Source organism: Cryptomeria japonica, chromosome 5 (genome assembly GCF_030272615.1).
Source record: "Cryptomeria japonica chromosome 5, Sugi_1.0, whole genome shotgun sequence".
Taxonomy (NCBI): domain Eukaryota; kingdom Viridiplantae; phylum Streptophyta; class Pinopsida; order Cupressales; family Cupressaceae; genus Cryptomeria; species Cryptomeria japonica.
The window spans coordinates 249,735,683-249,750,277 of NC_081409.1; the positions used below are offsets into that span (position 1 = coordinate 249,735,683).

The 14,595-nt window shown below is 35.6% G+C and overlaps 2 protein-coding genes across 4 annotated transcripts; both read right to left on the bottom strand.

Annotated features, from left to right (window-relative positions):
• Positions 1-2,312: 2,312 nt before the first annotated feature.
• On the bottom strand, positions 2,313-3,563 carry LOC131051417 (UDP-glycosyltransferase 86A1-like). Its single transcript, XM_059220548.1, has 2 exons — positions 2,975-3,563; positions 2,313-2,791 (listed from the first exon to the last, which is right to left on the bottom strand). The coding sequence occupies exons 1-2, from the start codon at positions 3,468-3,470 to the stop codon at positions 2,313-2,315; spliced, it is 975 nt and encodes a 324-aa protein (XP_059076531.1). The 5' UTR covers positions 3,471-3,563.
• A 2,837-nt stretch (positions 3,564-6,400) lies between these two features.
• LOC131051442 (UDP-glycosyltransferase 86A1-like) lies at positions 6,401-9,990 on the bottom strand. Of its 3 annotated transcripts, XM_059221388.1 has the most exons (4): positions 9,557-9,990; positions 9,275-9,397; positions 7,127-7,698; positions 6,401-6,916 (listed from the first exon to the last, which is right to left on the bottom strand). In XM_059221388.1, exons 1-4 carry the CDS (start codon positions 9,798-9,800, stop codon positions 6,521-6,523), a joined length of 1,335 nt encoding a protein of 444 aa, XP_059077371.1. In that variant the 5' UTR covers positions 9,801-9,990; the 3' UTR covers positions 6,401-6,520. The 3 variants fall into 3 exon arrangements, with proteins under 3 accessions (XP_059077371.1, XP_057841946.2, XP_059077370.1); XM_057985963.2 differs by having other exon boundaries at positions 7,127-7,686; positions 9,275-9,990; XM_059221387.1 differs by having other exon boundaries at positions 9,275-9,990.
• Between the last annotated feature and the right edge of the window lie 4,605 nt (positions 9,991-14,595).

Genomic DNA, 14,595 nt, shown 5'->3' on the forward strand with positions numbered 1-14,595 from the left:
TTTTGAATTTCAGCTTTTGGGAGGGTGGTGATGGCAATCATGAATGTCTTGTTTTGAGAGTTTTTTGATAGTTCATTATCTTCAAAGTTGTAATGCTTTAAGTTTAATTAAATAAAAATATATATTTTACCGATAGAAAAAAAAGTTTCTAAATTCATATTTAAAAATTATTTATGATAATTCTTTTTAAAATATTTTAAAATTAAAAAACATTTATTTCTATCTTTAAAAAATTTAAATTAATAATTTTTATAATAATTATTGTAAAGTGATATATATTAATATTATAATTATAATTATAATATTATAGTATTTTAGTAAAATATTGGGAAATTAAATTATTTTATAACTATACAATAGCACACACTTTCTTATCTTTGTCATAAAAAAAGAAAACAGATAAAGAATGGATAGTTTTCAAGTTTCTAATTTATCCAGCTTTAAAATATAAGTTTTTATTTAATTGTGCATGTTAGATCATTGTGTAGAGGACTAGATTTGCTACCCTCAATGTGACGAACTCCAAGGGGGTAAGTGCACAAAGGTGGTGGTCAGAAAAGTGGACACACCCAAAAAAAAACATAAAAAGCACCAAAATGCGCACAGCGTATTTCAAATTTAAAGAACCCCATACGCGTTTAGGCTCGTTTTGCCGAGCCTAACCAAAGCTAAACCGTGTGCATGGTTTAAAACATACTAACCGTGTACGTGATTTAAAGAATACTAGTCGCGTACGCAGTTTAAAGCATACTAACCACATACATGGTTTAAAAACTAAAACCGCGTACACGGTTCTGTTTGTCAATAAAATGCAATTCACTTACATTCCATTAGGTTTTTCAGTAGGATATATGTTGGCATTATGTGAACCGGTATGTGGACATAATGACATTGTATGTTGTCATTGATGTCAATATGTTGAAGAGGTATGAACCAGCATATGTAAGAACCGGTATAACACTTTGAACCGGCATTTGTGCCAAAGTGAAGTGGTGTGCTTGTTCAAGGTGAACTGGCATATGGTTATGGGAATCGGCACATGGAAGTGTTGCATGACTACCGGTTGGTAGTCTCAACTTCAGGGTTTTCGGTTGAAGTGCTTCAAGCCTGTATGGCTTAACCGGTGACATTGTGTGATGAGTTAGCATTGTAATGAAGAACAGATCATGTTGCCACGTCAGCCTTGTGCGCGTGAAGGATCTTGCATAAAGGAGATTGTTCCTATCTACCTCGGGAATGTGCGAAGTCTGTAAACGGTGATAACGTGTGATGGGTTATCAGCCGCCATGAAATCGGTGGAAAACAAACGATGGAGAATGTCTTGAGATTGGATCAAGACTGTTGCATTCAATACAGTATGATCAACAGACAGGATTGAACCGTTTGAATTCCTTAACCTAATAGGTCTAGGGTTTAGGGTTTATAAACAAATATAAAGGCTTAAGAGACATGTTCATAAGCTTGTTGTGGTTGATACATTTAGGTTATGCCCTTCTTTTAAACTATGAGTTCTCTATTGAAGATTTTGACAAAAAAATATTGTTATTTGTTAAATATTTGATGGATTGGTAAGAGTCAAATTTAGGACTTCTTATTTGTTATTGAAGTGTTCTACCGCTGAACTACTCACTTTGGTGATCGGTCCATCTCTGGTTTGGGTGTGGGTCATGGATCCTAGCTTGCCCTGACTCAACGAACCTTGGCTTTAATGCTATTTTGAATTTTTCATGGATCAGCTACAAGTGAAACCTAGGACCTCTCATTTGCTGCTGGGGTGTTATACCACTGAGCTACTAGTCCTCTTGGTGACCTGTCCATCTCTGGTTTGGTGTGGCTCATAGATCCTAGCTTGGCCTAACTCTATTGACCTAGGCTTTAATACCATACTAGATTCTTCACGGATCAGCTACAAGTTTAATCTAGGACCTCCCATATGCTGCTAGGGTGTTCTCCCACTAAGTTACTTGCCATCTTGATGACTGATCCATTTTTGATTTTGGTGTGACTCGTGAATCCTAACTTGGCCTAACTCTGCTATAATACCATGTTAGACTTTTGACTTTCATAAATCAGTTACAAATCAAACCTAAGACTTCCCATTTGCTCTACCATTAAACTACTAACCCGCTTGATAACCATCCACCTTTAACTTGAATATGACTCATTTTCCACAACTACCTGAAAAAAACTAAACTAAACTACTTCTAAGGGAACAGAAGCTCAAAGATTTACAAAAACATATGACTCATTTTCCACAACTACCTGAAAAAAACTAAACCAAACTTCTTCTAAGGGAACAGAAGCTCAAATATTTACAAAAACATATCTTGGTAATGCAGGCTGGAGAATACCTGCTCGCTTTCCATCAGTCCTCTTGCTATCTCTTGCGCTTGAACTCTAGATATTTGAGCAAAGCTTCCAAACGAAACATACAAAACAGAGCTTTTGGGTTTTGAATCCAGCCATGGTAAGCAATTAGATTCTGCCTGCAGGCTTAATGATCTGGAATTTTCTATGAAGAAATCCTGTTGTTTACCTTCGCCTTCGAAGTAAGTTGAGGGCATTAACGGACCAATCGGGCCAAAAAGAGGAGATTTTTCTTTAATGACATCGTTTGCTTGGCTTTCTAGTTCATAGACTGTGTTGCTAATAATCCAGGCGGCTTCCTCCAGAGCAGGGAGCTGTTGCAAAACAACCTGATGCATAGGGTTTGATGGGTCTCCTGATTGAATATCTGATGGGAAATCTTGGGGGTGCATTAGGGGAAGACCTGGAATGTAGTCTATCATGCCTGTCAATGCAATCATGCAATTAGTACAATTAGAATTGAAGATGGGTTCAGCAGAGATATTCTAAATGTTGGGCAAAAACTAAATTTCCTGTGCAATTGATCACCTAGAAAAATATAAATTGCCATATACTAGTACAGAGTTTATCTGTGAATTCTAGTGCTACATAGAACAGAAAAGTGCACCTTTGGGAGGAAAGTCTCCATTGTCAATAATCATTGACAAATGTCTGTAGATGACTTGAACGCTCACTGCCTGTGACCAGAAGGCTATAAATGGAAGCTCAAATTTCTTAGCAACATCAAAGGACCATATAAGAAATGAGCTGCCAATTATACACGAAACTGGAGGTTCACAGCTCTGTGTTAAGAGTTTGTAAAGAAGATCTTCTGCAGAAGCTCTCATGGTTGTCATGAGTGCATTGAAGGCTTCCACTGGCATGGCCATTCGGTTGAAATCAAGCGGCAAGCCATCTGAAACTTGAACAAAACGAATATTTAAACATGGGCTCTCTAGAGTTCCAGGATGCGCGTTGCGAGCTTTGATGATTTTGAAGTGATTGAAGTCTGTATTTACGAAGGTTATAGTAATGCCTTGAGAAGCAAGCTTCTGAGAGAGTCTTATCAGGGGATTTATTTGTCCCTGAGCTGGAAATGGGATTACAACAACATGGGGAGCCATAAGTGGCTCTGTGAATGCCTGTCCTAAGATTTTTTTGAGAAGCAAACTAACCCCCAATGTTAAAATGTGCTTGAATGGAAGAAGTATTTTATAGAAAATTAGTATAGGAACATGAGATTCATTAAATGCCATGCTACTATTTACTTCGATTCAACCTCACTACAACACTATAAGGGAGACAAGATGGGCCTATTAAGAGGCCCAAATACTGCAACACAGTTGAATCATAAATTCAGCTTACATCGGTATAGTAATAAAATCTAATTGAATTGATAAAAACAAAACTCTACTTTTATTTGCGTATAAACAATATTCATATGAAAACGTATGAACCCCAAATTAAGGACATGACTTATACGAAAGGGTGCAGTGTCCACACAAATATTTGAACCATCTAAACCAGATATAAATATATATATGCAGTCATTTTAATTGTAAGACAACTGGGTATTGAGAATTTGCATAGTTTCTCTTTCATCCTAACCTAACTTATTGATTGCCTATCACTAACATGGAGCAATTGAAATGCCCCAAGTGTGAAGCAGATGTGAGACCCTCTGGTGAATGTGAATGCATGGAAGCTCTGTCGATTGAATTCAGCGACTATTTCAGAGTATACAAAGATGAACTCAAAGAAGTCATGAAACTATGCATTGGAGCAGGAGTTCCCAACCCATCAGAGCTTCTCCAACAAAATGTCCCTGCAAATGTTCTTAGAAACAGAGCTTCTGAGGCTTACAGAAAAGACCTGCACAGAAGGATTTCACATATAGACTATTTCACTAATGGTGTAGCTATCACCGTTACTTGTTTGTTTGTGGGCAGATATCTTGCCCAATTCTCAAATTCCAATCCTGAACAGAGTAGAAACAGAAGGGCAATTCCTGCAGAGGATTCAAATTCTTATATTCTTCCAATGAGAGTATTGTTTTGGTTTCTTGAATCCATCAATAATAGAGCAATTCAAATAGTAGGAGACAACTTGAACTGGGAAAAAATATGGCAAGATGTTGAATCTAATACAACAGTTCTAGTATTTCACATTTATGATATTCAAGATTATGGGGAAGATGATCTTTGGATTGATGGGTCTGCTGTTCAAATCAGGGGAAATCCTCCAGCAGCTAAAACTGCAGTAAGGAATTTGAAAACCAAAGTTTTAGTTAAGGGTAGAGAATACTTGTGTCCTGTATGCCAGGAGAAAATGGTGGAGGGTGAAACAATGAAGAAGATGCCAACTCATTGGATTCCGAAAAACAAGGGGACTAACTCATTGGATGCTTTTCGGCCTATCAGCCTATGCAATTCCTTTAATAAAATCATCTCTAAGGTCTTGACTTCTAGGTTGTTGAGGATCCTGCCCTTTTTGATCGCGCCTCAACAGAATGGTTTTGTTCCGGGGAGACAAATCTTGGACTCCATCATCACTATTCATGAGATCTTTCACTCCTTGACTGTGTCTAAGGCTCAAGGATTCTTGCTTAAGCTGGACATTACTAAGGCTTATGATAGGGTGGACTGGGATTTCCTGAAGAAAATCCTTGTTGCTTTTGGCTTTTCTAATAGGGTTATTTGTCTTATTCGGCATCTTATCTCCACCGTTTCTATGGCAGTCATTGTCAATGGTTTGCCTTCCCACTTCTTCAAATCTTCTTGGGGCTTAAGGCAGGGAGATCCTATTTCTCTTATTTTTTTTACTATCATGGTAGAGAGATTAGGTAGGTTTATCTAGAAACAAGTTGTGGATGGTCTTTTGAGAGGATTGAAACCTTCTTCAGCTAGTTTGATATGCTCTCATGAACAATTTGTTGATGATACTATTCTGATGGGGAGTTTGTTTGTTGGGGAACCCAGAGTCTTAAAGTCAACTTTCAATCTTTATGAAAGAGCTTTGAGGCAAATGGTTAATAGAGCTAAAAAATGCATTCAAGGAGTTAGAGCAACATAAGACAACATTTTCTACTCCTTGGGGTACTTATATTTATCTAAGGATGTCATTCAAGTTGAATAACACAAGTTCAATTTTTTAGAGTGATGGACATTTCATTTTCTTCTCTCATTGATGAGATCATGGTGGTGAACTAGGATAGGCTAACTACATAATCAAGTGACCATTACAAAATCTTGAAACTACTTTTTTAATAGTTGTCTAGAGTACAATATTTCACTAAATCCCAAGAAATGCATATTTGGATCTCCTAAACAGAAGATTATTTGTATCTAATTATCAAAGCATAACTAATAGCTAAACCAAGAAATCTAAGTGCACCAAATTTTTCCATAGAAAGAATTGATCCACATCCTTAAAGAACATGAAGATAAACATACTCCACTAATAGAACAAAGGATTGGAGGAAATTTTTACCACTCATAATAATAACCTAGAGCTTCCAACATGAAGACCATGTGTACCAACATCTAACATGTAGTCCATGGATAACTTATGCAATCATAGGGGATAATAATCTAATGCTTTCTTGTGTAACTACATACTTAAACGAAGGACTCAACATTAGCACTCCAAACCTCAAGAGACTATAGGGTATGACCATATTGTGAAATAAGAGCTATAGAATAACAACACAACCAAATCCAAGATTCTCCTCCTCCATCCTATGAGTACTTGCTATAATTATTTGATTGAAACAAATCAACTCTTAAAATCCCTCTTAAACAAGGATTAGAACCACAAGAAAGGCAACCACTAGTAAAAAGAAATTATGCTTGCACATTAGTAACATCAAAACATAAGAAAAAGCTTAGATATTAAATATGTAAATTCTTTTCACATTAATGCAATAACCACTTTGACTACCACTATTTTTAAATATCATTACAGCTCCAGTATTATCTTAATTGGATCTATAGAATTGTTAGCTTCACAATCTTGCCAATCATAGCAATGGCAACCATTTTATATACTCACACTATTAAGAAAATATGTGCCTCTTTATCAACTTTGTAGTTTTATGAGTGAAACACCTTAATAATTTACTGTAAATGGATAGTTTTAACAAAAGAAATATTGTGAAAAAGGTATTGCTAAAAAATCAATTAGTCTGGCTTCCATTTCCTACATGGACAGTGAACTTTAAATCTTCAATGAAAGCCTCTATATTGTTTTGAGAAGATCCTCCTGCCTTCATAGCACTCCTTGCACTATCTCTTAATGCCATGATCCGGTTCTTCATCGCCTTTCCTTCTTCACTTGCCACCAATGTTCTTATAGCCCTTGATATTTCTTCTCTGTGAATCACCTTATCATCTCTGTGACCACCTCTCAATCTTAGCCCGATTTTCCATTCATCTACCATGAGCTTGCAGTTGGTATACTGTTCTGTCCAGAGAGGAAAACCCAACATTGGAACACCCAGAGCTATGGATTCAGTAACAGAGTTCCATCCACAATGTGTGAAGAAGCCACCTATTGATGGGTGTGATAATACCTGTTAAAAACATTGCTCAGAACAAAAGATGAAACACACAAAATAGAAGCAATGAATTTATAACCTAAAGTTAAAGTATTTTTTTTTGTTGCGTCGTGGGTATGCCCACTATCCAGTTCAGCGTCCAACTCATCTTGTTTAGGTGTTACTTACTCATCAGGAAAAAAATGTAAAATTTTAGGTTGTGGGTTATAATTATTCATATAATACCTGTAGCTGAGGCAACCATGGAACAACCAGCCCCTGGCTTTTGCAGGTCTCCATGAAGCTATCTGGTAGGCAGGTGGAGATCTTAGAAGATATTATATCTGGACGAAGCACCCACAGGAAAGGCTGCCCACTTTCTTTCAGTCCCATGGCTATCTCTTCTATCTGAGTTTTGGATACATGAACTAAACTACCAAAGGAAACATATATGACTGATTCAGAAGGTTTAGAGTCCAGCCATTCTGAGGGCTGATATTCAGTCAAGAAGCTTGTCCCCACTGTTATGTCCTTGGGATTATGGCTGTCTAGATAACTGCTTGGAAGTAGAGGACCCACAGTCAAAACTGGAGTTTCTGCATCCATTGCTTTTATTGCCTCTGCTTCAAGCTCGTAGAAAGAATTGCAGAGAACCCAGTCTGCTCGACGAGCTGATTGATATGACTTCAAGAGCATGTCAAGCACATAATCTGAATTGGGGTCTTGAAGCTGTAGAAATAATGGAAGGTCTTTACATTGTATATTTGGAACTCCAGGGATATAATCAATGTAATCATCCAACTCCTCTGCAAGAAAAGCTTCAGAGTGGTCAGAACTAGAACAGGGCAGATCATGATGATGAATCACTGTGTGATTCAAAATGTCAATTAAAATTTTTATATACAGTTTAATTCAAAAAACTTGAACTTGATTATTCAAGTTTCTAAAATGATTCCTAAATGAATTGGATTTTTGCTCATGACACATGTTGGTGGGATGTAATCTGAAAGTCGTATGAAGCAAAAGACAGACAGGGTATACTAAATTTAGAAGGTTAAACCAATAAGATATTCTGTAGACTACAAATACAACTAGTCAGCATAGCTCAGAAGAGAATACTTGTGAGAGGGAAAGTGAGAAGAGCACATCCTATTCACTTGTAAATCAAATAAACATTAAGGGAAGAAAAACAAGGAGAACACCAGGGTTTTTTAGTGAGGGTATCAAACAGGGTTTTTTAGTGAGGTTGTTTTAATCTGTTGTTAGGTAATCAAATTCACTCATAGTTACAATTTTTTTAGTAATGTGTCAAAGAGTCAACCATTTTGTTGCAACAAAAAATAGTGCAGGATGTTTAAACTCTTTCATCAAGTAACATTTAAAAACAACAATAATTTCTTTTCTCCAATATATGTATTTATGCCCTCATCTAAAGAGGATCAAAAGCCAAATATTCAAAATGTTTGATTTGTACAGTATCCTTTGGGATTCTATTTCAAAAAAAAATTCAATAATAAGATTGTCAAACTAGATAATTCTAAAATGCAGAAGTATAATGGAGCAAACAAATTCAAAAGCATTTAAAACGCAAAGAAAAAACATTAAATCCTTTGAAGGTACAATTGAGAGCATAAAACTCAAGAGATTGAGATTTCCTCTAGTAGCAAAACTACAAAGAACTCTTGTCTGAATTCATGGACTTTGATCAAAGATAAGACTATGGATCCTTCAATTCTGAAAGTGGGTTTCTCATCCTATGAAGTGGATGGCCATAGTTTTGGCAAGGAGACCTTCCCCACTAAGGTATTACAATCCAGTATTATAGTTCCAAATTCTGGCAAATTCTTAATATTAGCATACAATTTTAGCACTGTTTGTAAATACTACTTAGGCATATCATCAGTAAATGGAGTGCCTCTAATATTCATGCATATGGTAGGAAAGAGAACAACTCATTCTCAACCACAGCAAACGCTCTCATGGCCTTTTAAAGACTTTCCTTCAACATGAACAATATATAAGCCTGGCCTTGTATATCTGTCATTGTTCAGACTTGAAAATAAATCTGACTTCATAACATCTCATACTACTAGCCTTGGGCTATTGATGGTCTGGGCTGCAAGAGAGTTCTTGATCATAAGGCATAATGGGTTAGAAAACATATTGAAAGCAAGAATGTTCATCTCAAGGCCATTCAAGTATGAGATCATCAAGACATGCTACTTTTCAATCTCCAGAGAAATATCAACAGATTGCTTACTTTCAGATTTCATTGTATTCAAGCCATACATACTCAATTCAGATTTTATTGTATTCAAGACATACATACTCAATACATTACACTCTGGTTTTCATCAACTCTTAATATAACAAGTGCAAATAGAATAAACATACCAATGCCCTTAGGAGGGTAATGACCATGAGACCTCAGCAGATGAAAGTTGTGGTAGATTGAGTAGACAGCCACAGGCTGTGTCCAAAAGGAAATCCAGGGAATCCCAAATCTCTTGGTCACATCTAGTGACCAGAAAAGAAATGTATCAGCTATAACACAGGATATGGGGGGCTCTTTCTTGTTCAGATCATTCATAAGCTCTTCTAGAGCTTCACCCATGTTATCAACAGATCGCCTAAAATCATAGAATTTGAGAGATCTGTCAAAATTTAGGGGCAAACCATCTGAGATTTGAGCAGAACGAATATCTAGACCCAGTTTATTTGCTTCCAATAGAACAGGGTCACTTGAACAGGAATTTGCTTGAGTGATTTCAGCATGCCTATGATACGTTGTAACAAATGTGACAATGAGACCTTTTGCGGCCAGAGTTTTTGAGAGTTGCATCATGGGAGTTACATGGCCCTGAGTTGGGTATGGAATAACCATAGCATGAAGAGGCTTTCCATTGCCATTGCCACCCATATCTCCTACCACCAAACACCTTTCAACGTGTAATGGTTATGTCAATAGGCGATAGTTCAGAAATTTAGCGCCAGGATAGACTTCTGAAAATATGGGTGATTGAAATATTGTGAATATAAGTGATTTGCCTCTAGAATTATGTTATATGTTTGAGGAATTAGTTGTGGAGGATGGGATTGTTTAGTTGTTTGTTCTTTGTGGGCATATTGGCCTTTCCTCCTTTGTATTCATCTTCTGTGTTTATCAAATTTTTATTGCTTTTTGACAAAAAATAAAATAAAAAATATTATGTTCATTTAGTTGCCTTGAATTTATATTCACACTTTTTTTGATGGAAACATGTCACTATACATAGATGTCAGTGTAACTCATGCTATCATCCTCACCAATTGTGCCCAACCAATTGAACTACAATCCTTTGGCATGTTCATACTTTTATCTTCTAATTAGTTTAGATTGTACCTATTTCTAATTTCAAAATTTACATTTCTTTATCTTGAACTAAATTATGAGGCATTCATGTTCAACCTTAAGATGCTTAGGATTGGTCTCAAATTCAAATTTTAAAAATTTAAATTGTCGAGTTTTGCCATTTTCCATAAGTCATTGAGAATTGGCTTGATGTACGTACTACTTACTGATATTTCTTATAGTTAAAGATATTTATTTGTAATAAAATAAATTGTTTTCAAAACATTTGAAAATCAAGAAAATAATCATGAAACAATTATTCAAAAAATAATTTTATTTAAGTTTAAAAGGAATCCATTACATCATAATTTACATATAGACTTCAAATATTCATCCAAAACTATAAAACTGATCATCCATTGAAAAGGTTGATTTAAGAGAAATTAATCCTAGTAACAAGATAGATTTTATAATTTGAATTTAAATATTTGAATTTTGAGATCATTCTAGTACGCCTCAAGATTGCATTGGGTCAATCCCATATCACTCATAAATGAACCTTAGGGATAAAAATAATAATTTCGAGGTAGGAAGCAAGTGAGTACAAATGAAGGTGCAATAGAGATCAACAATTTGTGAATGTACGAGAATTGGTATAAAAGGGAATAAAATTTAGATTGATAAGGATTAGGCCATGAGTTAAACTCATCACAAGAGTACTCTTCTTGTCAATATTTTTTATTGCATGAAAACATTTGAAATAATATGGTATTTCTAATTTCAACATTATATTTTGGCCCTAATTTGATGTGTGTATAAATCTAACATGATTATGCATTTCAAATTACATCGACATTCTCAACCAACATGAAAAATAGATATACAAACTAATAGGTCAAACTTGAAGAGGCATATTTCAAATATAACAATGTTTAATAATCAAATTTTAGTTTGGTCTGCATATCAATTTGAGGGCATAAAGTTGTGAAAGTCGTAGTGGCTGTGTGCAAAATATTGTGTTCAATCCATTACTATGCATATAAAAACACACATACTCAATGAAACTTGTCACTCAAATTAATATTCTCAGGCCATTAATATTGTCACTCAAATTGCACTCGTAATGCACAAACTGAAAGCTCAAGCAACTTGGTGACACATGGGATAATTCTTAGGCCTGTGGGTTGCCTATAGTGAGAATTAACCTCCACATGAAGGACTGGTTCCTTGTGAATAACTCTAAATCTTTACCAAGAAAAGGGATAGGAAAAATTAAAATGAAACTAGAAAGACTTTGCAAATACTAAACCAAAGTGAAGCATCAATAAGATATCTCAAAATGACATAAATACACTCCTAAAAACACCAATCTGCACAAATAGACTTCTGGTTCATAGCACATAAATATTTTATGCAAAGGATTTAAATTTCAAGAAATTGAAAGGAAAGAAAACTTTCACAATCAACCAAATGAACCAACTTATCACAATGCACAACCTATGACTTACAAATGAGACAAAAAATTTAAAGGTTATCTAGGCAATAACACAATAAACTAGCTCTCAATCATGAATAAGAAAATGAAATCCAAAATATAAGGCATAAGCTGATAATTTTTTATTCAGAATTATGTCATAAAACTGCATATGAGCTACAAGAATGAATTCTCTGCTAAAACCAACAAGAGAATGATCAAGAACTAGTGAAGAAAGATAAAACTCTTTCACTTTATACAAAAACCTTCCAAAAGGTAGATGAAAGATAACTCCAGAAAGACTGAAGATGAACTCCTGCTGAAAATATATTTTCTAAAAACTGGTCCTCATGTAAAAATAAAAAGCCACCAAAAAAGGCTTCAAAACATGCAAAAAGAACTCATGCAAACTTGCTCTCAAGTGGGTAATTCAGTTCAAATTCTTAGTCAACTAAAGGTTGACCCATGTGGCGCTCAAAATCAAGCCTTATCACCTCAAGATCACGAGAAAAACTCATGCAAACTTGCTCTCAAGCTTAATAGTTGCCTGCATTAACTGCCATCACATGACAAATTAACATTCAACTGCCGAGACTGCTGACGGCTTGTCGCTATGTTGCAGGGATTAAAATTTAGGCACCTTTTCATTGCAGTATAGCGACAGCCGCTAGATCTTCAGGAACCTGTTCGCTTTTTAACCACCTCAACACACACGTGTCAGTTAATATTTGCGCAGTCGATATAGACTTTAAAAAAAATCAAAGTCTCCACTTTGAATCGAAGTCTTCAACTATTTACTTTGTGTACAATAAAAACAACGAAAATTTGAAGATGAAAGAATATTTTCGATTTGAAGGAAAATGATAACAAATTATATGTTAATTTTGTATTAATTTTATTTTTAAAATTATATGTTTTTTTCAAGTTTATTATTATTAACAAAGTAATTATATCAAAAGGTGTATTACATTCGGATGTAAAAACTTCTGTAAAAAGAAACAAAAGTTATTTGAAGTATATTTGGCAGTGAGTAAATTTGTCAGTTAAAAAAAAATATTTAACTTTATTTATTTATTAGATTTTATAATTTTAAAATGCAATTTTCTTTGATTTAAAAAAAAACAAAATTTAATTTTCTCTATTATTATCAAATTTTATAAACTTTAAATGCAAAGTTTTTTAGTTTTTAAAGGAGGAAAAAAGCATTTCTATTTTTCTTTATTAATATTAGCTATGTTATATTTAAAAAAGCATAAGAATGGTATGAAAAAAAGTATATTTTTTACATATTAAATAATAAATTGTCCTTCTTAGATTTAATTAAAGTTTCTAAATTCATGACACGTTCATGGGTTCCCCAAGGTTAATCCTACCAATGACCGTCTAGATAGAGAGACGATTAAATTGTCAAAACGAGAGAAGGGGTGGGTGAAAATAAATTTTGATGGAGCATCAAAAGGCAACCCAGGGATCTCAAGAGCGGGATGTGTGGTTTGTGATGACGAAGGAAAGGTCTTGTGTAAAGGGGCTAGAAGACTTCAAGACGACACTAATAATGAGGCAGAAGTCTAGACGACTTTTCTTGCAAACGATTTAGCAGCTAATCTGAAGGTGTCGAAATTACATTTAGAGGGTGATTCCCAAATTGTTGACTAGGCTCTGGTTAAAGGACATACCCCGTGTTGGAAATTAGATAAATATATGAATATGATAAGTGAAAGACTAATTTTTTTAATAATTATTGCATCTCACACGTGAAAAGAGAGGGAAACACTCTTGCAGGTGAGCTGTCAAATGAAGCATGTGGCCTCGAGCCAGGGGAGGTGAGGTGGCGGAATGATAGAAACAAAATTGTTGAATGGAGTTAAGATGCACTGCCAAGTTGGTACGACATTAAATTCAAATCCCTTGGCAAAAGTTGTTTTTTTCCTGCGCATGTGTGAGTTAATGAGCAGTTATTGCGACATGCTCTGAAATGATGGCAATTGTGGGGAGCCATGCATTTAATGCCAATTTCGTAATGGCCACACAGATTATGAATAGACTTGGCGAGTTGGTGAAACCATCTTTAAAACTAGTTTTATCATAAATCTCTGCATTTTCTCAGAAAGCTCAGATATGCATTTCGTGGTCTTGTTCCGCCAAAGAAAACCGAGAGAATGTTTTTCGCTAAAGACCCGCTTCTTCTAAAAGCAGTTCAGTTGGTTTTAGGAGAAGAGGTGGATGTCATTGGTCACCGCTATAGGTGCAGAGCAGACATTTACTCGCTGCTCATGATTTGGGGTCTAGAGCTGGGACACACGGTTGAAGAGGTGTGAAAGGTGCTACAGAGACTAATCCCAGGGGAATATCTGTTAAACCTGGAGTCCTTACTGGAGTGGGATTTAATCTTGCAGAAGGTATCCCAAAGGCAAATGAGGAGATGAAGGTGTGTCACTCGCGCATTCAGTTTCTTCGACGACATGAGGACGTTAAATTGCGGTTCAAGGATGATGCACAAAGAGGCTGGGAAGGGCTTTTAATCTTCGTCCAGATCATGGACATAGAAGATGTGATCAGGCAGGAGGGTGGCGGGAGAGCGATGGAGATCGTGAACCCTAACAGGCGGATAAGGTGGATGGGATGGCATGGTGGTTTCTTCGAGCCGACGAGGTGCAGTGAACAAGAAGGCAGAAGGAAGAAGGAGGTGAAAACATGCCAAAAGTGGAGACTCTCGCTGTAATTGGGTGAGTGGTGAATCGAGTGCCTTGGCTGAAAGAGGTGTGAAGGAGGAAGCATGAATAGGTCATTATAGGCACGGTACCCATAGGTGCCAATTTTATCTGCTCTTTTTTATCAGTTAATTTCACAGCTGAACTTTAAATTTCAGTTTGAAATGCCTAATTTTTGACAAGCAAGATGTAATAAGTT

Bases quoted from the DNA above. Each gene is read 5' to 3' on its own strand.
- LOC131051417 (XM_059220548.1), bottom strand. From the start codon at position 3,470: ATGGCTCCCCATGTTGTTGTAATCCCATTTCCAGCTCAGGGACAAATA. The intron at 2,792-2,974 runs GTGCACTTTTCT...TTGCATTGACAG, and splicing joins TGGAGACTTTCCTCCCAAAG to GCATGATAGACTACATTCCA.
- LOC131051442 (XM_059221387.1), bottom strand. From the start codon at position 9,800: ATGGGTGGCAATGGCAATGGAAAGCCTCTTCATGCTATGGTTATTCCA. The intron at 7,699-9,274 runs GTATGTTTATTC...ACCACTCTGAAG, and splicing joins TTACCCTCCTAAGGGCATTG to CTTTTCTTGCAGAGGAGTTG. The intron at 6,917-7,126 runs GTATTATATGAA...TGTTTTTAACAG, and splicing joins CATGGTTGCCTCAGCTACAG to GTATTATCACACCCATCAAT.